At 35.9% G+C, this 24,782-nt stretch overlaps 1 protein-coding gene across 2 annotated transcripts in view; it reads right to left on the minus strand.

Moving 5' to 3' along the window:
* NUP107 (nucleoporin 107) overlaps nucleotides 1-23,686 on the minus strand; it is a 39,964-nt gene extending 16,278 nt beyond the window's left edge. Inside the window, exons 1-12 of one of the 2 annotated variants that reach the window (XM_045184753.3) lie at nucleotides 23,587-23,686; nucleotides 21,814-21,905; nucleotides 21,222-21,308; nucleotides 20,437-20,552; nucleotides 18,135-18,279; nucleotides 16,623-16,726; nucleotides 13,964-14,091; nucleotides 13,248-13,296; nucleotides 7,122-7,193; nucleotides 6,653-6,741; nucleotides 4,181-4,259; nucleotides 2,590-2,703 (exon numbers count right to left, since the gene is read on the minus strand). In XM_045184753.3, coding sequence (XP_045040688.2) covers nucleotides 2,590-2,703; nucleotides 4,181-4,259; nucleotides 6,653-6,741; nucleotides 7,122-7,193; nucleotides 13,248-13,296; nucleotides 13,964-14,091; nucleotides 16,623-16,726; nucleotides 18,135-18,279; nucleotides 20,437-20,552; nucleotides 21,222-21,308; nucleotides 21,814-21,889 — 1,059 coding nt within the window. In that variant the 5' untranslated portion in view covers nucleotides 21,890-21,905; nucleotides 23,587-23,686. Of the gene's footprint in view, nucleotides 1-2,589; nucleotides 2,704-4,180; nucleotides 4,260-6,652; nucleotides 6,742-7,121; nucleotides 7,194-13,247; nucleotides 13,297-13,963; nucleotides 14,092-16,622; nucleotides 16,727-18,134; nucleotides 18,280-20,436; nucleotides 20,553-21,221; nucleotides 21,309-21,813; nucleotides 21,906-23,525 lie in introns of both variants that reach the window. The other variant, XM_024576260.3, reaches the window with a different exon arrangement.
* Between the last annotated feature and the right edge of the window lie 1,096 nt (nucleotides 23,687-24,782).

Genomic DNA, 24,782 nt, shown 5'->3' on the forward strand with positions numbered 1-24,782 from the left:
ATTTTATCACCATATGCATATTTTACTGTGATCTCTGTCTTCCTCTTCCTAATAATAATCCCTTTGCTGTGATTTTGGGCTTAACATAGAGCTCACAGGCATTTAATTCTGCTAGAGACAAATGGGGCTGAAGAGGTTGATGACCTTTAATTTATGTAAAAGTATTACAAAAACATTCTTAGTTACTAGAATGACAGGGTGCCCCTGCTCATTCACTCTATTCACAGTATTTCTTTATGTTAAATATGGCCAGTCAAATGAGCTTACTGTGCTAGTAAGACAGAATGATGTCTGTTGTTCCATCATCTCTTCCCCAGTGAGTTCATATGGTTTGAGCAGGCCTAATGTCATGTCTGAACCCTAGGGTTAGGCATGTGGTCTAACAAGAATCACTCCCAGGACTCTTGCTGAAGATACCGAGAAAGAGATATAATCCTTTTGCTGGGATTGCTACCTGGCAGGAAGATGTAAACTGCTGGTGGCCTTTACAGACACAAGGAGTGGCTTCTTGAGAATGAAGCCAGAGAAGAAGGCAGAACCCAGAGTTTAGGAGAGAGGCAGTAACCTAATGACATCTTCTGAGGCCCTGGATCCTGCTTAAAGCCAGATTTAACCCTCTATACTTCCCTGTCCCATGAGCCAATCAATTCACTTCTTGTAAGTAATCTGAGTTCGGTTTTTTAAACCTAGAAAACCTAATATATGCAATCAGGTATACGGTATCTCAAATACCATTCTGGATTGATGGCTTTAAAAAATTATGAGATAAATAAATTATGAAAGCTATGTAGAAACATGGAAAATCTTTTGATATGCTATATAAAAAGAGGACAAAAACTGAATGTGTAGAACCTTGAAAATATTCTAAGTGAAATAAGCCAAACACATAAGGACAGATATTGTATGATTCCACTTATATGAAATATCTAGATGAGGCAAATTCATACACAGAAAGTGGATCAGAAGTTACCAGGAGCTGGGTGAAGAAGGAAACGGGGAGTTATTGCATAATGGTTACAGAGTATCTATTTGGAGTGATGAAAAGTTTTGGATATAGAGGCAATGGTTTCACAGTGTTGTGAATGTAATTAATGCCACTGAAAAACACACCTAAAAATAGTTAAAATGACCAATCTTGTTACATACATTTTGCTTATATACATAAGAAAAAGTTAATAATACACCAAAATCATTGAAGTATATATATATAGTGGTACCTCAGTACTCATCAGTTAATTTGTTCTGGAACTCATGACAAGTGCTGAAACTGACGAGTACGAAACAATGAAGCATTTTCTCTTCCTGGGTGGCATCGTGACTCACACAAGTTCTAGCAAGTGTGCCGAGTCCCAAGCAAGTGCCAAGGGCTGAAACATTTCTTTTTATCAACATACAACAAGTACAGGGTTTGACAAGTTCTGTTGCTGACAAGTACTGAGGTATGACTGTACTTTAAATGGGTGAATTGTATCTGAATTATATCTCAATAAAGATGTTAAAAGAAAAACAAACCCTGGATGTACATTATGATTACAATTATGTTCAAAAGAGTTATAAAACAAAAAGAGCTTTAAGTAAATACAAAAACCCACTATCTGTGGTCATGTAAAGGTGGTGGGACCTGGAAGTTCTTGGTTTTTGTGCCTTTGGGAATGAGATCATTTTTTTGTTTTCTGTTTTAAAAAAACAGAACCTCATTTGCCACTGCAATTCCTAGTATCCTACACATCACCTGGCAGAGTGGCTGGGACTTAAATTTATTTTCTGAGTAAATGAATATATGATATCAACTTATTTTTTTAATTAAAAAATAAGAATGAGGCTTAGTAACCCAAGACTTACTACTATAAGATATTACTTAATGTATGCTAATGGTTTTTAAAACACAGAACAGATAACACTTTGAATTAATTCTAAAAGAATGTCACCACGAGTACTGCACAAGAGGTACACCATAATACCAAAAGCTTGAAGCTCCTATGCATCAGACTGCCTCATCGCAAAGTCAACAAAACCATCCAGTAAGCTGATTAGATACTAAACATTCTGCAGGCATACCTCACTTCATTGTGCTTCACAGATGCTGTGTTTTTTGCAAATTGAAAGCAAGACCCTCTACCAGGAAAAGATTACCTCTTGCTTTATTGCAGTGTTCTGGAAGGGAACCCGAATCTCTCAGAGGTATGCCTGAATATACAGGAGCTTAGCTATCACAAAGGAGGTTACATCTTAAAGAGGTGAGGTTAAACGGAAGAAGTCTGAGGGCCATGGTGCCCTTCAAACGCATAGTGTCATCTGAAAGAACAATTTGGGTAAGACTCAGTCTCAACTCTTAAAAGTCAGAACTAGGAATAAGGGAAACATGCCTAGGGAGGCAAAGTCTGACTTCTTAAAAACTTTTTCTGTTAGGTTTGTGCAAACTAGAGTGCACTACTTTCTGAGGCAATGTTTCTTATCAGTGGAAATGTTCCAGAGGCGGTTAGATCTAGAAACACTATGAAAGAGATCATACATTGAGAAGGCATATGAAGTGGGTCACAAAGAGTCTACGACTTTTTAAAATTGGACAAGCAGGGTGTACATGTTTACCTCTTCTGTCATCCCAGCACGGATTAGAGTGAAAAGATACTTGAGTAATCTCACTTCATCTTCTCTATCCAGATCATCAAGGGGCATTTTCTGTCTTATGGGAGCATCGGGGTCCTATAAAAAAAATCATCAATGATAAGTCCTTTGCACCGACATACATTTAAATGTCAGTAAAAGATGATAAATCTCTCCCGAGTATACTGAAATAAATTCATTTACAATTCAGTTAATTAATAATGGAAACGAAAGTGTCTCAAACGTTCCAAACAGCCACACGACTGCTTGCTGCCCATTCAAAATAGACTCCTTTAGCCCACAAAGGTGCGTGCCTAGGTCAGGAAAGGTGGAAACACCACTAGCCCAGCCCAGCCCCCTAGGGTAACTCTAGAAATCCTACTCATAATTCAAGATGACTTGATCTTTACCCTGATATAATAGCAACTGTATGGCCAAGTTAATACTAAACAGAATTAGTCTTGGATGAAAAATGAGCACAGAGGAGAAACTAAAAGAACCTCAATCTATTCTGTGACTAGAAAGGGCTAGTCGGTAGTTTCTGAGGCCTATGAGAAGAGAGCCCATCATGGGGTTGATACTAGATAAAACATACCAACTCCCAATAAAATTCTGTATTTTAAAAACAGATTTTTATAAATAATTGTCCCCTCTCCAAAACAAACAAACAAAACCCAGTTATTCCTAACTACTACCTTTCAGAGATAGAAAGAAATACACTTTTAAACATTTGGGATAATACACTGTTCTTACTTTTCAGCAAAGAGCACACATGATCTGCATGTTGAATTTCAAATGAAAAGCTATTTTTAATGTGACTTAAGAAAGGAAGTAATTCTTATTCCAATGTTACTGTGTATGGCAATATGAGTATCAGTCCATAAAATGGAATGCACAATAGGTTTGGCTATTTTCACAAATATTTTGCAATAGATACAATCATTCAATTTTGGAACATGATCTTTTTCTGGAAGAAGGAAATCATCACTTTCCAAATGATAAGAGGAAATGACTTTCAGTTGCCTGCTACTGAGTAGTTCAGCTACAATTTATTTCAAGCTCTTCTTCCAGGAGTTTCCAAAAATTTTTCATCAAAAACCACTTTTGTTATCAAATGGAATTCTAGCAATTTTTTCAGTTGTTACTTGTTCCCCCCTCTGTTCACCATAAACATTTAATTCCCATGGTGCCACTTGTCACAAAGCTCTATGCCTTTATTTCTACAATTAGACTCCTGTTCTAAGCAAATCCATTGTTACTCATACCCTAGAATGTCCTTTCCAACATTAAGAGTCGAACCTTGCTGTAAGACCAAAATTAATTTGTTTTTAATGCTGGCAAATCAGGAACACTTTTTATAACTTCTTTTAAAATTTATAATTTATATGTCACAGATATGTTCAAATACATTGCATCAAATTCAAATACAACTTAGTAGTTTTAGAGTTAAATAGTATGAGCAAATCTTCAGAAAACAAAATCAAGAAGCCTTTTGAAAAAATCATGCAACTTGGAAAACAGCTGTCCTTATTTTTCTTTTTTTGAATACAACTTTCATTTCAAAGAGAACACGTACCAATTCAGTGACAAGAGTACGGACGCTTCCTATGTAAGACGACAGCTGCCGCTGTTTCAAGGTATGCAGAGTATTTTCCCTGAAAGAAAAAGTACAATTTATTTTTAAAGGAGCAATTTTAATAGGTTTATTTAAAAAATAATTACATCAGCCCTGGCTGGTGTGGCTCAGTAGATTGAGTGCCAGACTGAAAACCAAAGGGTGGCCGGTTCGATTCCCAGTCAGGGCACATGCCTGGGTTGTGGACCAGGGCACATGCAAGAGGCAACCACACATTGATGTTTCTCTCCCTCTTTCTCCCTGCCTTCCTCTCTCTGAAAATAAGTAAGTAAATAAATAAAATCTTTAAAAAATAATTATGTCAAAGTAAAAAGTATAAACTCAGGAAAAAACATGCAAAAATTTTAAGTATGGCATTTCACATAAGAGAATTTCACATTTTAGCACAGATGACTAATATTGAGCACATTTTCATGTCCTTATTGGCCACTCACTTGTATGCTTTGTGAGGTTATCATCTATTTGAATCTTTGTGCTTTTTATTGGGTTATCTTTTTATTACTGAGTTGTAGTTCTTTATGAACTACGGGTTGTATGCTTCTTCCAGCCTGCAGCTCACCACCAATTCATTTTCTCAATGATGTCTAATGAGAAATTTTTAATTTTGACAGTCACATCAACTTTTGTCCAGTTTATTGCTTTCTGTGACCTAAGAAACACTTGCTTATCCAGTAGTGATAAAGATACCCTGCTGTATTTTCCCGTGAAAGCTTTATGGTTTGGATTTTACATTTAGGAGTAGGATCCATCTTGAAAAATTGTTGGGTATGATGCAAAAGAAGTGTCAAGAACAATTTTTTTTTTCACACAGCTTTTCAGTTTTTTCTGCAGTTTATTGAAAAGACATTCATTTCCTTATTTGATTGCTCTGTTGAAAACCAAATGGCCATATAAGTGTGGGTCTGTTTGGGGGTTCACTATTTTGTATTCATAAAAAACTTGCAAAAATCTTAACAGGGCATTTTAACTTAAAGTCTTTTATTCCAAAAATGAAAATTCTTTTTTTTGCTCAGAAAATCAAAGATTATTAAAAATCATTAAATCAAAGATTTAATTTTTTAAAAGATTTTATTTATTTATTTTTAGAGAGAGGGGAAGGGAGAGTGAAAGAGAGGGAAACATCAATGTGTGGTTGCCTCTCGCGCGCCCCCTACTGGGGACCTGGCCAGCAACCCAGGCATATACCCTAGACTCAGAATTGAACTGGCAACCTTTCAGTCTGCAGGATGATGCCCAACCAAACCCCTGAGCCACACCAGTCAGAGCTGAAGATTTAATTTTTTGTTTAATTTTGAAGATTTAATTTTTAATAAACATTTAGTAACACTAATTTCCTAGTTAAGCAGAGAAAAAACATAATTGACTTGCAGACTTTGTACACATAAAACACTGAATTCAAAGGTGATCTGAACTTTTTCTTCAAGTCTTGAAATAAATTTGTCCCTTTAACCTAAGGGTGCTTTCTGGTTTCAAAGGCGTACAATAATTTAAAAGTATTGGGTATGGGGAAAAGAAAATTAAAAAAAAATCAAACATAGCTAGAAACATGGCACAAGTATCTTCTTGATCGAATTATGATTATTAAGAAAATACAGCAGGTGATTATTTGAAAACATGAATCAAACCATGTCATATTCTTTTATTCTCAAGGTTTCCCATCACATTTAGAATAAAGTTCCAAACACTTACCTTTGCCTGCCTATAAAAGTCCTCTCTGAGCTGGCTCTCTTCAATCTTATTTCCTACCATTCTTTTCTTTGCTGTGTTCACAATGGCCTCCTTGTAAACAAACACTTTACCTTTTCAGGGTCCTTGCAGTTTGTTCTTAACCCAAACACTTATCCCTTTTATTTCTGCATAGCTTTCTTCCTCTATTTCTTAAAAGCCCCTTATTCTTTTTTTAAAGATTTTATTTATTTTTAGAAAGTGGGGAATGATGGGAGAAAGAGAGGGAGAGAAACATCAGTGCGTGGTTGCCTCTCACACCCCCCCCCCCCAACGGGGGACCTGGCCCACAACTCAGGCATGTGTCCTACACTGGGAATCAAACCAGTGATCCTTTGGTTCACAGGTCAGCGCTCAGTCCAGAGCTACACCAGCCAGGGCAAAAGCCTCTTATTCCTAACTACCTGTTACTTACTTCCTCAGAGAGGCCATGCCTGAGCGCACCTCTTCCACGTAAAACTGTACTCACTATCATCCCCTATCTAGCAATTCTGATTGTTTTTGCTCAAAGCTGTTAATACCTAACAGGATATGTATTTGTTTTTCCTCTCCTAAACAACTGTAAATTCCATAAAGGCAGAGTTTTTGTTTTGCTCACAGAATGAATAAGAAGAAGTGAGTAAGTATTTGCTAAATAAGTATATAAAACCAACTTTAAGTTTTTGGAATAAAAGTTTAATGACTTACCAATATACTGATTTTGCATAAAACTCAATATTATCAGAAAAATCTCCAATCTCATCTTTGGCAATGCTCTCTAACCAATCTACCACCAGCTAGGAAAGTTAAAAAAAAGAAAAAGAGTATTAATTTAAAAATGTTAGCATTTTATTTGCAGTACTCCTACATTTAATTTCAAAAAGGTTTCTAGTGTAAAAATACCAAGTAATAATTTTTCCAACCACTAGTTTTTACTTTTTAAAGATTATATAAAGATTATGGCAAAAGAACGAAATTTTCTATAGGAATAATACAATTTTCAACAGGCTATTCCTGGAAATACTAGGACTATTATTTGAAAACCAAAAATAAGGTTCTTAATTCCTTTTAATTACAAATAAAAAATTAGGAAAAAGTTTTAAATGAAAAGTTATTTTATGTTATTTACCTTTTCTTTCCATGTTTCATAAAAAATACTGAAAAATTCTGGTCATACCTGACTTTGTCGGACAAGTGAATCTCTCTGAAATAAGGCCTCCACGACTGCTTTTTCACTAGCATTAAGAGCCTATTAAAAAATATAAACGGAAGGAAAGACAAAAGATGCTTTAAAAATATTATTTCAACAGAATGGTAAAAACAAATCTGAAATAAGTATGTTTAATCACCCATATACATTTTACCACACAGCAAATTGGTGTATTCATCTAAGAAAATTTTTATAAATAAATGTCAAACTACCATATCAATGTGTGGCTGCATTTAGTTGATATTTTAATTCTATGGCTACACTTGGAATTTAAAATATCTATTTTCCCCAGAGATGTTGTTTTAGGGAAAAATGAAACACAAAACAAAAATGAAACAACAAAATCATAAGGGATGAATGCAGTCATGTGGCATATTAGAAAATTAACATTAAAAACTTTAAAATCTATTTATTCCCCACAGCAGAAAGTGATAAAACTTAATAATCCAAGGCTCTTAAGACCAACTTTAAGGACAACTTGACAAAAATATTAGCAGGTAATATTAAAAGGATAATATGGTCACTTAACTCCAAAACCAAACAAACAAGCAAAAAAAAACCCCAAACAAAAAACTAAATAGTAGTAAGTATGGAGAAAGAATCAAAGTTGTCACTCGTTTTAGATAATAGGATTGTCCACAAGAAAACCCAGACAATCAATGGAGAACTATTAAAACCAGTAAGTTCAATAAACAGCCAAATGTAAGATAAAGAATCTTCCTAGACATGCATATCATTTGGCCTGAATGATATAAGTATTTGCAGAATAAATATATTAACAGATTAAGAAAGCATATGAAGAGACAAGAAAAAAAGAAAAAAACTAAAAACTCATGGACATAGACAACAGTGTAGTGGTTACCAGGGGAAGGGGTGGGGGCAGTGAAAGGTAAAGGGGGTCAAATACATGGTTACAGGGAAGATGATTTGATTTAGAGTGGTAGGGACACAATGCAGTATACAGATGATGTATTATAGAAATACACACTTTAAACCTATAGAATTCTTATTAACCAATGTCACCCCAATAATTTTAATTTAAAAAATTAAAAACAATTTTTTTAAACCTTAAAAAATAAAAAAATAATAAAAGTGCGTCTAGAAGGCCAAAAAAATTTTTTTAAGTAAAAGATTGAAAAGATAGTAAAAGATATTTTAGGTGAAAAAGCAGATTAACAGACATGTGTGGCTCAAATAATTTATTATAAAAATGTACAATTATTTTTTCCTTTTTTCACTATAGTTGCTTCAAACATGAATTACTTTAGTAATTAGTAAATAAGAAGTAATTAAACTCCAAAAGAGCATCTGGTCTTTATGGTTTCAAAGGGGTATTTTTACCAAGACTTCAAAGAACAGCTAATTCCTATGTTCTTCAAACAAAGCACAAAAAAATGATGGAAGATTTATGAAGTTGTTCTGGAGAGCTAGACACCAAAACTGGATGAGGGTAAGTCACACAAAGAAAATGTTTCGAAAAGTTCTAAGTAACATTAGTTAAGAAAATTTAGTAGTATATTTAGGAACACAACTCAAGCATTTATTCCGATTGAGGATTATTCAACATTAGGAAAATTGTTAATGCAAGTTATTAAAGTAATACATTAAAGCAGATATCTATAAAAGCTAAAAAAAAATCAAAACAAAACATGTGACTGCATTCAATATCTGTCCCAACTCTTAGCCAGGTAGGAGAAAAAAAAAATCTTAATCTGCAGTAAAACAAAAGCATTCTCAACAAAAGTCAGGAACATGAAAAGATTGCCTACTAATTGATATAATTGTGTGGGTGCTCCTAGTCAATGAAATAAGGAAGTAAAGGAAATAAGAGATAAAGAAAGATTAAGGGAAAGTACTTGCAAATTACTTCCAATACAGGAAATCGAATAAAATCACTGAAAAACTTATTAGCGTTAATAAAAGTTCCAAAAGACGGCCAAATGTGAGCTTTACACATGAATCATTAACTTATTTGATAGTAATAACTAATTATAAAATATAATAGGAAAGAGAATCCATTTACAATAGGATTTACAGGGACTTTTATAAAAAGTACAAATCTATATTAAACTACCGTATTTTTTGGACTATAAGATGCAATGGACCATAAGACGCACCTAGGTTTTAGAGGAGGAAAATTGGAAAAAAAAAATTGAAGCAAAAAATGTGGTAAAATATTTAATAACATCCTTTAAAGCAGAAATCCTTTTCTGCTTTGACATCTTTCCACAATTACAGTAGATTCAGCAGGAGACTACGGTACGCTATCGTATCTTTCTACAAAATGCAGTAATGACAGTACTATCAGCACTGTGTCCTTCATAGTTATGGGGGCACAGTAGCTGAGAACATCAGTGGATGATGCACTGTTATGGGGGAGATCTGCTGTTGACACTGTTATGGGGGGATCTGCTGCTGGAGGGCCACAGGTTGTGCAACACTCTTGTATGGGGACAGCAGTTTTGCACAACCTGTGTGGCTCTGCAGCTGTCGCCAAATTACAGCTCCCATCACCCCAACCTGTCCAAAGCATGATGGGAGCTGTAGTTTTTCAACAGCTGCAGGGCCACATTGACAGGTGACCCTGCAGTGGAATTTGCCTGTGTTAATGTTAATGGGGCACACACCAGCCACATGATGGAGGCACGTACAGGCGCTGCAGGCTTTCTTCTCCTAACGTGCCTGCACCACCTATACCCTCCTCCCTAGCACTGCAGTATGCTGCAGTGGGGACTCTGCTCCTGCTTCCCTTGCTTCCCACCGCTGCGACACCCCCTCCTCCCAGCCCAGGGCCTGCAGCATCGCCCCACTCCTGCTGCCACCTCCAACTTCCTGCAGTGTCGACTCTGCTCCTGCCTCCTATGACCCCACTCCACCGACGTCCCCCCCCAGAGAGCCAGGTAAGCTACATTCAGACTATAAGACACACCCCCATTTTCCTCCCAAATTTGGGGGAGTGCGTCTTACAGTCTGAAAAATACAGTATAAAAGATCTAAATAAATGAGATATGCTATGATCATAAACAGGAAAATTCAACATGAAAATGTCATTTCTCCTTATATTAATTTACAAATTCAATATTACTGCCATAAATATCTCAATTAACTTTTAAAAAACGTAAATTATAAAGTTCATCTGGAAAACAAGTGTGCGAAAATTTACTATATTCATAGCAGTGCTAAGTGCCCATCAGTAAATAAGTGGATCAAAACACTGTGGTACATTTACACAACGGAATACTATGCAGTAGAAATAAAAGGAGCTCCCACCCTCTGTGACAGAGTGAATGGAACTGGAGAACATTACGCTAAGTAAAATAAGCCAGTTGGTGAAAGAAAAATAACATATGATCTCACCTATAAAAGGAACCTAATGAACAAAAACTAACAAACAAAATAGAACCAGAGGCACAGAAACATGGAACAGTCTGACAGTGACCAGAAGGTTTGGGGGGAGGGAGAGAATGGTGGAAAGAAGGGGAAGGGACGTTCAAAGAACATGTATGAATGACCCATGGACATGGACCACAGTGTGGGGATTGACTGAGGGAGTAGGGGTGGGCTGGGTGGAGGAGAGCAAAGGGGGAAAAAATAGAATAACAGTAAAAAAAATTTTTTTAATTAAAAGAAAGAAAATAAGCTTTAGATTTAGAAGAAAACACTTCAAAATATTTTCTAAATAGTTAGGAAAGACCTTCCTTAAAAAAACAGCTCACAAACAACAAAGGAAAAAATGACAGATGTGATCAGTTATAAAAGGAAATGTCGGCTTTACAAAGACCCCTTAAACAAAGTTGAAAGACAAATAACAGAAGGAGAAGATTATCTCTAACACATATGAGGAAAGAATTAATAGGAAAACAAGCAAAGGAAATGAATATAGAATTTATATAAATGCTTAAGAATGACAAATACTCCACCTCACTGATGGTCAATGATAAGCATATTAAAACAATGAGGTACCTTCCCTCCAAATGACAAATTCAAAAGACTAACATCAGAACAAACATTTTCATACACTCTAAGAGTGTATATAAACTGGTACATTCCATTATGAAGGTAATATAACAATCTCTACCAAACTTTGACCCAACAATTTCACTTCTAGAAATATAGGAAATATTCAAATATGTAGATAAGTATGAAGAAGAATGTTCCTTGCATTATTGGTTGCTATAGCAAAAATACTGGAAACAACCTAAATATATCCAGCCGAATGTCTGAAAAAGTTATGGTACTTTTATGCTTTGGTATACTGTGAAAAAATAAAGTTAAATAAACTGACATTACAAAACTAGAAATGTTGATGAACAAAAAATAAAAACTCTCAGCATAATGTATAAATGAAATTATACCATATGTTAAAAGAAAAAAAAAACAACTGCATGTGTATACAGCCAGGGAGACTAGATGAAACAGAAACAGAGATGAGTGCTCAGAGCTGGGACTGAAGAGACAGGAGAAGGTCAACAAGACTTGATGATGGATTATATTTTGGAGATGATGCGGAGACCAGGGTCTATACCCTTGCTACTCAAAGTGTAATGTACAGACAAACAGCATCAGCATCACCTGGCAGCTTGTTAAAAATACACTGAGGCCCCGCCCCACAACTAGTGAATCAGAGTCTACATTCTAACAAGATCCCCAGGTGCCTCATGTGCACCAAACAGATGCGAAGCCCTCCAACACGGTAGTAAACATAAGAAGGCAGGTCAAGCTGTGTGATTTTGGAGTTAGCACTTAGCTGGTGAGTTCTACAGCTAAGACATATATTGGAATAAATGCTTATATGGCAGTAATGTGAAAAAAATATATATTTACCTCTGAAATCATCATATCTGTTTTTATAAAACTTAATCACCCTCCTGATTCTACCCGGTTAGCCGAGATTGCTGAGTCACCTTTATAATTAACAAAACCCTGCAAAATGCCATAATTTTAGTCTTTGAAAGACTTATGAACACTGTGATAAAAATAAACTATAAATGAAACAACTTCTGAACTATCCATATTTTTAGTAGTTTTAAATTGCTTTAGTAATTAACTTGTATTACTAAAGAAATTACTTTTAAAAATCTGCATTTTAACAAGATCCCCAGGTGACTCATGTGCACAGAACAGTTTGAGAAGTGCTGATTTACGGAATGTTCAGGTTCCTTGGACAGCTGCCAGCAGAAGACAAAATTGGGTTTGGCTTTTGCAGGTTGGAGTTATGGTGCTTGAAAGTTATTTTGAATAGAACAGACTACACTAGAGTAGAACAGAATAAAAAGTAAAAAATAAAAGGTGCTTGCTCTTGCAGTCAGTGAGTTCCCCTGAGTCTGCTAGGAGAGAAGAAAAGAAAAACATGGGAAGACCATTTACACAATGAGACAGCGCCAGGGGACACACTCCTTTCTGGCTCTATCTTCTCCCTGCTTGGAGTTTCTAGGAGAGAAAGAAATACATTCCAGCGCTGCTGGGACGGCTGCACAATTTAACAACTTGACTGGCATCCGTGCTAGGAACCAAGTCAGAATCCTGTAACACTTTACCCAGGTTGCATAAAAAAAATAAGCCCTTGGGCTTCTGCTGAACTGCCTGAGGAACAACCCCCTTAAATGTTCTAGAAGTTCAATGTTTGATGCAGAAGAGAGTGAAGCACACCACTTGTCACATTTGAGGGCCTCTGTCCGAAGGAAGAGATGAAGAGATCTCTAGAGCATCACAGGGGCTCTCTCTGAGGTTTTACCAAGCATTTCACAGGGAAATTCTCATCTTTATTTTTAAAACAAAACCCCCAAACCGTAACAACAAAAAAGCACAGATGTGTATATGCACGTCTAAAGATGCATAGAAAACTGTCCGGCAGGGTACAATACCAAACTGTCAGATTGAACAGTAAGAGATAAAGCGGACTTTTCCCTTTTATTCTATAATATAAATCAGTATTTGATTTTTTATCTTTTACTGTATCTTTTGTTTACTTGTAAAATTTTAAAAATGAAGAAACGATCGAGGAGTTTCTTCATTCTTCAAAAATCAAACTCTACTATTAAAAACATTTTAAATTTTGAGCATTTATGACAAAAATAGTAATATAAAACTTACAGTAATCACAAACATATTTTCATCTTCTAAGGCAGACTGTATCCTGTCTCTAGGGAAAAATAACACAAAATTAAAAAGCCTTATTTCATATAAATATATAAAATCACCTTTGAAGCTATATGCATGCCCACCTACAATCTAAAAAATGAGTTTGAATTAACTTAGCCATCCTGCTTTAAAAACAAGATACAAGTTGTGAATGCCTTCTGAATCTGTTACTGACATCTGAACAAAATTGATATTTAAAAAAATAGTCTTTAACAGCTACCTGCTAATGCACCACCTAACTTTTTAGTATAACCTTTTCACATGGCAAAATAAAAGCTTATGATTTTCTTTTAAGATTTTCTCATAAGGATGAGAAAGCAACAGAATGAGTCAAAACCACTGAGCCTCTGAAAGAAGGAAAACTCGGCTAACCTCTTTTAAATTTCCACATTACATAAATTCTACCTTTCAGGTTTTTTTTCTTAATCTATCCTCTCCTAAGTATTGCAGGATTTTTAGCACTTTCCTTATATCTTTTACATATTCAACTTTTGGCAACTTTGGGACCTCTTCCTAACTCACTCCCAACAACTAAGGCATTAGAAATGATAAGCATCAAAAATAGCAGAACCTTTTTCCAAACACATCCTACCCTAACCTTTAAATTAATTTACCTATTGGCTTGTTACCTTGTGTCTATTTCATTTATGACATCTACACAACTTTACCTATACAAGGAAGCCAGCAGCCTCCATGTGACCATCTCCTGTTGAAGAAGCCAGAGCATGCTGGCTGTTTTTGAAAACTTTTGAAGTCCAGGTGTTGCTCGGTTCACTATTTTACTCAGTATGTTCACCTGAATTATAAACACAGATGGAAGGAGGTTATCTATAATTTGAAGTAACTTTGTATTCAAGTACATTGTATTAAAACTAATTACACATTCAGGGGCGGGCAGAAGCAGGTTTATAGTTAGGAGTAGGCAAAAAACCGAGTTTATTCTGGTGTCATTATTCATTTATTAATTACTGTATTATTTATTTGTATTACTTGTTGTCTTATTATTTCATATCCTTATTTATGATTTACCTTTTAGGTAATGATGGTTGGTAACTGAACCAATGACCAACCTATATGTCTTTCTCCATACATACAGCTATAAACCTACTTTTGCCCATCCCTATATATGTACATATTTATATTACAAATTTGTCCTGCCTATCTCTTGTCTTTTTAAACTGAATAAATATAACGTTTCCAGTAGAAATGGCTTTAATTTAAAATAAGGTTTGTTTATGTGAGTATATATGTAAAGGTTTAACATAACCTAGACTCAACAGTAACTGTCTTGGGTACATTTTTTCCTCCATGTGTATATACCCAGAAGATAAGCTAAATCTAACCTAAACCTGACAAAATCATAACACAAACCTACGGAGAAGCAATGAAAATTAAAAATATCTTCAAATTATGTCTGAAAAATTTATACCATATTAACAAATCAAAAAAAAATATTTTCCTAAGTTAGGGACCAAAACAATGCCATTTCTAGCCAAAACTTCAAAGTCAGTCCCTCCTTGTTCTAAAACAGTTCTTAACCTTTTGGGGACTGAAGCACCTGTGAAAATCTAGTGAAAGGTACGCATTTTCTCCCTAGAAACACACACAAAATTGTTTATCAGGAGGTTTAAGGACTCAGGTTAAAGGAAACCTTTTTCAAAGGTTATGAATAATAGCACCTACTTATCTTATCAAAGGGAATAGAAACATGATTATTGCATTCAGAACTTGAATCATCACCACAAGTCTTCCACCCCTTTGAAAGGAAGCCACAAAGTAATTTTACTTCCATCTCAGGCCAGTTTTTAATAAGTGTTATCTGTACTCTCATTCATTTATTAAATTCTCCACTAGATTCCTAACTCTAGTGATTCACTAAAGTAATTATTATTCCTTTTGTTATTTAATGGAGCCAGTGCTTTTTATAATGGAACAATCCAGAGACTGATTACTGAAATAATATTAAATGCTCAATAAATGTTGGCTATTTTTTTCTAATTTTGGCTATTATTTCAATTATTCTTGAACGCAAGTTTCTTGAAGCCCCTTTCCTTGTAATAGACTTTATAGTGGTTTTAGGTCCATATTGGAATTGAGCAGAAACCACAGAATTCTCCTTACTCTCTGCCCCCGCATGCGCATAACCTCACCTCCTACCATCAGTGTCCTGCACCAGTGCAGTGCCATTGTACTCATCAATGAACCTACCCTGACACATCGTGATTGCCCCGAGTCCACAGTTTACGTAATGGTTCACTCTTGATTTTGTACATTCTGTGAGTTTTGACAAATGTATAATGACATATATCGAACACTGTAATATACAAAATAATTTTACCCCCCTAAAAATCTGCTGTGTTCCACTTTTCACCCCTCCCTCCTAACCCCTGGCAACAATTGATCTTTTTACTTTCTCTAAGTTTTGCCTTTCCAGAACGTTTGGATTCATACAGTATGTATGTAGCCTTTTCAGATCGGCTTCATTCACTTAGTAATATGCATTTAGGGCACATCCTTGTCTCTTCATGGCATAATAGCTTATTTCTTTTTGGCACTGAATAATATTCCATTGTCTGGATGTACCACAGCTGATTTATCCATTTTCCTACTGAGGGAAGGACATCTTGGTTGCTTCCAAGTTAAGCCAATTATGAATAAATCTGCTACAAACATCTATGTGCAGGTTTTTGTATAAATATAAATTTTTAACTTATTTGAGTAAATACAAAGGAGCATGAATGTTGGGTTATATGCTAACTGTATGCTTAGATTTGTAAGAAACTGAGAAACTGTATTCCAAAGTGACTGTGCCACTTTGCATTCCCACCAGCAATGAATGAGAGTTCCGGCAGCTCTACATCCTTACCAGCATTTGGTGGTGTCAGCACTTTGGATTTTTGCCATTCCAATAGTATAGTGGCATCATATTATTTTAATTTGCAATGCCCTAATGACATTTGATGTTGAATATCTTTTCATGTGCTTATTTGCCATCTGTGTATCTTATTCTGGTAAAGCATCTATTAACATGTTTTGTCCATTTTTAATTGTTCATTTTCTTATTGTTGAGTTTTAAAGAGTTCTTTGCATATTTTAAATTTTCCTTTTTTAAAGCAGCAGAATCCTTTTGTTCCCCAAATAAATCTTATATGAACCTTCAGTATGTAAAAAGCAGAGCTTCTCTGGCTGACCTCCCTACCCCGCCACTCCTGCCATTATACCTAAGACATCTCCCTTAAATACCATTCAGAAATTCTCACAGGTTGATGCCGTTCAAGAAAACTAAGAGTACTGATATTTAACCAACAATGGAGTGAATTAACTCACCTGAACACTACAAATGTTTTCATACTCTTCTACAAGGTCAAAAACTGTAGTTGAAGAGTGCTTCAGAAAAGACTGCAGGAAATCACAAAACATGCTCATAGATGCTAGAACACATTAAAAAGAAAAGGAATAAAAAATATTAAATGACATACTTCTAGGTAACTGAAAACTTAAAAACATACCTATGAGTGTTCTTTTTACTACTCTATTTTTTAAAAAAATTGTAACTGTGGTAAAATACACATAACAAAATTTCCCATCATAATCATTTTTAAATGTACAGTTCAGTGGCACTAAGCACATTCATACTGTTGTGCTACCATCGTCACCATCCATCCACAGAACTCTTTTCATCTTGCAAAACTAAAACCCAGGACAGCCAAAGCAACCCTGAGAAAGAAGAACAAAGCTGGAGGCATCACTTCCTGATTTCAAAATATTCTACAAGGCTATAGTAATCAAAACAGTGTGGTACTGACTTAAAAATAGACACAGACCAATGGAACAGACTAGAGACTCCAGAAATAAACCCCCACATATAAAATCAACTAATATTTGACAAGGGAGCCAAGAATACTCAATGGGGAAAGGAGAGTCTTCTCAATAAATGGTATTGGGAAACTTGGATATCCACATGCAGAAAAATGAAATTTTTACACTCCTATTTTATACCACTCATACAAATGATTAAAAATGCTTGAAAGATGTAAACACAAGACCTGAAAATGTAAAACTTCTAGAAAAAAATATAGGGGAAAAAGCTTCTTGACATTCATCTTGGCAATGTTTTGGATATGACACCAAAACCATAAGCAACAAAAGCAAAAATCAATAACTGAGGTTCTATCAAACTAAAAAGTTCTACACAGCAAAAGAAATAATCAACAAAATGAGAAGGCAACCTACGAAATGGGAGAAAATGTTTATAAACCATATACTTGGTAAGGGGTTAATCACCAAATACATATAGTACTCATAATGTTAACTTATAATGATGATAAAATAATACAGAACTTATGTGATAATGTGTAGGTACAGAGACACTAAAAGCAAAATCTTTTTTCCCCGAAAGAAAATGGTAATAATCAACCTAAAACTAGAAAGACCTCAATACTATTTGAAAACACAGCATCAGCAACCAGGCCAAAGAAAGACATATCAACAGTGTTAGATAAAAACTAAATCTAAAGAAAAAGAGAAGCTCTTTCAACAGCACAAACATGAAAATAATAAAAATATTAGAGACCTGTCTACTAAAAACCGAACAGGCTGCTGTTTACACTGAAGGACAAAATGGCAACATGCTGCCCCAACTGAGAACTAAGGTGAAGTTCTAAACTTCCAGAGCTACTACCTCAAATGGCTTAGCCATTACCATAGCTAATTAGCTTAACAACAACAATAACAACAACAAATTTAATAATGACATTCAGGAACAGGAGGAGATAGTTTCCCTGACCTTAGTGAAGTGACAACCTCCTTTGTCACAAACAAAGCTCAAAGCCATCTTACCAGCTTCTCCAGGATCATCCTCACGTAACATAACAGCACTGAGAGTTACGTCCTCGGTCACACCGTGGGGCTCTGTGTGGGTAAGGAGCGCTGAGCGCTGTGCTGAGAATGCAGCGGTCCAATTACTGTCATCCAGATTAGTTACCTTACAAAAAAGGAAGATACAGAAAAGGAACGGAGTTATTGCCATTGAGTGAATAAAGACATTAATAAAGACATTAATTGTTCAATTTTTTTAACCTTACATATGTTTTCCATATTCAAGAGAGAGCCACAGGGGCTATTTTGTTAAGAAAAAAAAAAATAAAAGTATGGCTTTTATGATCGTTTTCTTCTTTGTCCTACCTAACCTATTCCATACTTAAAAAAAAAAGCCAATAAAGATCACATTTTGCAATATTTAAGCTGATATTAATAGGTAAATAAGGAAGTTCTACTGCTCTAATTTCACATCAATTTTTCGCTTTGGGGAAATTGTACTGGAATAACGAGCCAGTTTCCTCAACAAATAAAAGGTAATTTAAACAGGATGAGGAAGGAACTTAAAAAGACATATCAAACAAATGCAATGTGTTGAACATGTTTAGTTCCTGATTTGAACCAACTTAAAAAATTTGACACAACTGAGGAAATGTGAACACTTAATGAAATAGATAAGAAAAAATAAAGTGGATATGTGAAATATTAAAGGGGTTACAGTCTGTGTGTATATAAGGGTGGTTTAAATGTGCTAATAGTTTAACAGAGATACTGTGGGTTTGGTTCCAGACTACTGCAATAAAGCAAATATAGCCATAAAGTGAGTCACATGAATTTTGGGGTATCCCAGGATATATAAAAGTTATGTTTACACTATACTTAGTCTATTAAGTGTGCAATGGCATTATTTCTAAAAAAAATAATGCCACAAACCTTAATAAAAAATAATTTATTGCTAAAAATGCTCACCATTATCTGAGCTTTCAGTGAGTCGTAATTTTTTTGCTGGTGGAGGGTCTTGCCTTCAATTTGTAAAAAAAAATGCAGTATCTGCAAAGTGCAATAAAACAATGCCTGTACTGTGCTTATGTTACAGAAAGTGTCCCTATGTCTCACAGGCATGTACTGAAATGTTTATGGATGAAATGGTTATGAAGTCTGAAAGTTGTAAAGTAACACAGGGGAAATGCGGTGGGTATAGATGAAAGAAGATCAGCCATATATTGGTAACTACTGAAACTGAGGAATGAGCACATGGGGACTTAGGCTATTATTCTATTTTGATATATTTTTAAATATCCACAATAAAGTTTTAAAAAATTCACTTTTATTTAAAATCCAGGCATGAGGAACAATAAAATTGTATCTTTAAATCAGTCTCCCACGGAAAAATGCTAAAGATGGATGCTGGAACCCTATATATTCATGAGATAGTAACCATGGGCTGAGGAGAACTAGGCTTCAGCTATTAGAGACTGATTAATACTTGAGTCCCTTCTGGGTACTTATCATCATTAATATGAGGATCAAATCTTGGTAGGCAGATATGGTAAAATTAATGTAGCAATTTTACTTTCTTCAGGGCAACCTATATCCAAGACCACCTCTTATAGCCAATTATTTAAACTGGCAAAGCAATCAATAAAATACATTTAACTACACAGTAATTCCTAAACATTTTATAATAATCAATACACACTTATTCTACCACTATCTTAAGAGAGTAACAACTTTACTATTAATCTTGCAGTTTTGAAGCAGTAAATAATAAAAGTCATCTTTTGCTTAAACACAGAGGCAGTTAATTCACTTATCAGTACAAGATAGATCTTACCAAAATAAACCAGTTTCATAAGCAGAGTAAAATTGTTCAATGACCAGATCACTGTTATGCTCTATAAATCCACCAGTCTATAATAAATATTTTAAAGACTGAGTTAGCCTTGTAAGACAAAGAAAGGTTTAACATAGAAAACCACTCTTCAGAAAATACCAAATTTAGATAATTTCAAATGTATGTAAAAATCTGTGCCTTTTTAATAAGTACACAGCCAAATATAGAAGAATTGTTTTTATCTTGTTTTTGGAATTAAATGTGCCTGTTAATACTCTACTTTTCCAACAAAACCCTTCTTTTTCCTTCTCCTCAGTGAGATGTAATTCTTTCTTTTTCTGTAGTGTTTTAAACACCTAGGTCAAGTCATTCTACATCACAGTGTATGTATTTCTGGTATTTCAAATAACGTGCCCTAGGGATTCCTAAAGAGCATCATATCATACTTTTATAAAAGGGAGAGAATTTCAGCCCTATTTTTCTACTTACCATAGACAGATTTCCCAAGAACCCTGAAGACTGTGTAACCCAGGGAGACCTCCCTCCTGTTCCAAGAATGCAGGAAACATCTGGCTGCCTGAGTAAGCTTCGGTTTGGTGGAGTAACTACAAACCGTAAGTTAGTAAAAAGAATCCAGAGTACATGAGCATTGATCATGAAAAGAGAACAAGCAAGCAAATAAACAATAAAGAACAAATAATCTTCAGTTTTCGATTACTTTGGTTATAACCAAATAAATACTTTACATATTAACATTTCCACAATAAGAATATTTTAACTTATTTTGGTACTTTTGAGCCCATCAAGAACAATTTTACTGCAAATAGAGATGCTTTCCTTATAACGTAACTGAGCAGTAAAAAAAGAATGCTAATGTGTCAATGGATTGTTGATATTCTCATTTTATAAAACAACACACTGAAGAGGCTATATAGTATAGAGGGAATGGGCTTTGGAGTAAGCTGATAATTATTTGAATTTTGGTTTCATGACTTATATATTTACTTGGCTACGTTATCAGCATTAATTAACTTGTCCAAGTCTCACTTTCAGTTTTGGTAAAACAGAGATAATATCTACATCACAATTATTGTATTACTTACATAAAGTATAGAGTTCAACAAATAGCAACTGCAACCATTTTATTTGTTCTTAATCATTGATATTGCAATCAAATATTATTTATTATAAGTATTAACTACTACTATTACTACTACTACTACTACTACTACTACTACTACTATTAAATGCTTTAAAAGCAAAAAAAATCTTACAAGGCAGTCGAAATGAGCTGGGAGTTCTAGGGGTAACCTGATTTCTTGGTGTGGTATTAGCAAAAATTTCATCTTGGGATGCCCGAACTACATGAAGTTAAGAAAAGTTTTCCATATAGAAAAGATACCATTAATGTTAGAATTAACTATACTTACACTATATAAAATATATGAATACGTTTTTCAAGGGCAAGGTGTTTTATGTCTATCACTTTTTCTATGTGAAGAGTAAGTAAGTCTTTCTACCATTTAAGTTCTCAGATATCAGTCTTAGATTACTACCCACTGAACTAAGAGTTCTTAGTCACATTTCAAATTAAAAAAGGATATCTAATCTCAGCAGAAGCTAACTACAACATGGTAGTTAGTAGTTATGGAATATCCTAATTTTTTAGGAAGACATAAATCTTAATCTCATTGAATTTCAGGCTATTTACCAAGTAATATATCTGAGGAATCAAAAAAAATTAATTTCTGCAGCATTTTATTATTACACCTAATGTTTAACACCTCTCATAAAAAGAAAATTCTGTAATCCTTATTTTGAACATGCTGCAATTTTTTATAATGATGCTCAAAATGCAAAGGATACTTAAAACTCTTTTTTGAGCACTCTGTTTCCGTGCAGTCCGTGTCACCTCTGCCTCCCGGATCACAGGGGATGACATCTCTCCAAAGCCACTCCTAAAATAGGATAATCAAGCTCACGTGAGTGAAACAAGAATGTAGCATTTGCAAAGAACTTTATAGTCAGGACTGGAGCAAGGGACCCTGAGTCAGTCAAGGTCTACGTCATTTCAGTAGTCATGTCTTTGATCTTTTTGTTGACAGTGCCCTTCCAGCTCCACATCCTGCTTATCCCTCAAAGTCCTGCTTAAATATTACCTGCATAAAGACCTTTGACTTTCTAGCATTCAGTTTATTTTTCTCCTTTGCAATTATGTCAACTCTTGGGATCTGTATTAGATAATTACTTCAAGAAGGTAAATTTTTCCTCTGTTAAATTGAGGAATTCCCTAAAATTGCAGGAGGTGTCTCTTAAAAGGATTTTCTGTAGTCTCCAAAATACTTCCAATCATAGTGAGATGGGAGGCTAAGTAAAAAGGAATTCTAGTACACTAAGGGTGTCTCCTGTCTCAGCAGTATAGAAGTCACAATGCTCCAGATCATGTCATTCTCAGCTCAAGGTCTAGAAAATCAATTGTGTGAATTAAGAGACCTGTATTTTAAGAGAATAATCTAGTGTGCTTTTCCTCCACTTACAGAATCAAGTCCAAATTTCCCACCATGGTTTCTACAATCTGACTCCGCCTTACCAGTTCAGCCTTAAAGCCACAAACATTTCCCCCATACAAACATACATGCGACCATATACCTAAACAAAGCATGCACTTTCGTATCCATTTACCTTTGCACATGTTTTACAGAGAACATCTGACCCCTTGGTGCACCTGGAGCACACTAACTCGTCAAACAGCCTTCCCGAGTCTGAAGACACACAGATCCAGGTTGGCGACTTGGTTCTTCTATTTATTAGTTTCCTAACTTTGACCAAGTTCTTTAACCTCTTTTAGTTCCAGTGTTATCTATGACAGGATGATCATAACACCTCTCCTTACAAGACTGTTACGAAAATTAAATTAGCTAATAATATATTTAAATAGTTAAAGGCACTCAATCTTGGATACTAGTATTATTCAAAGACCGTTACCTCCATTGAGAGGTCTTCCCGATACCTCCCGTGGCAGGGGACTTAATTTGTTTCATTTCTTTTCCCACAGAGCTGTACAAAACTGCCTATACGTCTCCTCCACTACACAACGAATTCCCCGAGGCCAAGAAATTTGAATCACTCATCTTTGTCGCAGACGGCTAGCATAGCGTTAGGGTCATAGGAAAACTCAATTCAATAACTATCTGATGCTGTAACTTGTAATCAGAAAGTCTGAGATGAGATTCCTAGTTCCGTTATCGATTGGCTTTGTGATCTCCGGCCGGTCATTCGGCATCTCACAAGCCGCGCCACCTCCTACCCCGCCCACCGCAGCAGCGAAAAATGTTCCTCAAAGGCTCAATGGATAGATCAGAGCCGCCGTGGGAACGCAGCGAGTTATCTTTCGGCATCCCTCTCCCACCCAAGCGGTCTTTCTTCCATCAGCTGCAGAGCCTCCCAGCCCTGGCAAAGTCCTAGGAATCAGCACCCGCGCTCTCCTTAGCTTCCTCTGGGAGTTGGGTTCCACTTGCTTCGGCCTGCCAAGTAGGAGGGACAAGGGTCCGAGCTCAGCAGTCACCACCAGAACTGACCTGTCCATGGCCACAGCCTTCTCCACCGAGAACCTTGTTAATTTGGTATCAATTTAGCTACCTCGTTTCAGCCTTCCCGCTCTCCGGAAGCAAACCCTTCGACCCGGAAGAGTGTTCGCGCTAAGTCGCCAAAGAGAAAAGGGGGAGATGCAGGGGAAGAAACAATTTTACGAAGTAGCGCGACGACAACTTCCGCCTACAGTCGGAGGTCTGATCTGCGCAAGCGCGAAGGTACGCTAATGGCGAGGCACGGGGCCAGCAGAGTAGGGGGCGGGGCCTGGCAGGGTTTAGCCCTGAGGCCGGGCCGCCACTCAGGCGGACTGGCATTTGTGGGCGTGGACCAGGAGCCGGGTTTTCCTACTGCGAACCATATATATTGGTAGTTTAGAAAAAACGTGAAGTCATTTCCTGGTGTTCCTTGTGAGAACGAGCCTACAGTTTTTGAAATTGTTTTCCACAACGACTATTTGTTCCTTACTTGGTATGTTTCCCTATTAAGGAGAAAAGCATCACCTACCTGTCTTAAAAAGCTTAAAAGGTGATGGTATTGCCCTGTATTTCAAAGTGCCATATAGACAAAATGTAGTATATTCTGGCATTGAGGGAATCAGTCGAAGTTTTGTCGCAGGCATTTACATTCTGCTCTAATCCTGGGAAACTTTGTTCCTGGGAAGGCCTTTTCATACCTTTTCCCCACGGAGACGACATGGCTTTGGTCTCCTTGGAGGCTCGAAACCCCTGCAACCGCAGATTTCTCATCTGTGGAAAGGAGATAACGCCTTTATCTTAGAGCTCTTGTGAGGGTTAAAAACCAGATGTCAAAGGACACTACGCATGGTCCTCATCAAAATGGTGATTTTTCTCCTCCTTTAATGACCTGCTTGACCAGTCCCACTCTGGTGCTCTGTCATTCTTCCTATCTCCTAATTTTCCTGTACAAAAGCGCACTTGTTCTCTATGGGAAGTGAATTGTGATCCTAATGATTTTTGTCAGTGCCATGGCACGTTTATTCAAAGTGTGAGCCAGTGATTCAGGTTCTTGCCATGCGTTTCCTGGCAATTGAGTTCCAGAGTGTTTTATCGATATAATGTACTTGAAGTCATTGGCCATCATTGGCCATAAGGCACACAAGAAAAAGGAAGAAGGGTTTAGGCAAAGGATTAGCCCGATGTTCAATTCATATGCAAAGAGAGAACACTTGCTGAGAAGTACCCTCGGGTTCATTTTTGAAACATTCAACTGGTGGGTATAAACAT

The sequence above is a fragment of the Desmodus rotundus genome, chromosome 3, assembly GCF_022682495.2.
Source record: "Desmodus rotundus isolate HL8 chromosome 3, HLdesRot8A.1, whole genome shotgun sequence".
NCBI classification, from domain to species: domain Eukaryota; kingdom Metazoa; phylum Chordata; class Mammalia; order Chiroptera; family Phyllostomidae; genus Desmodus; species Desmodus rotundus.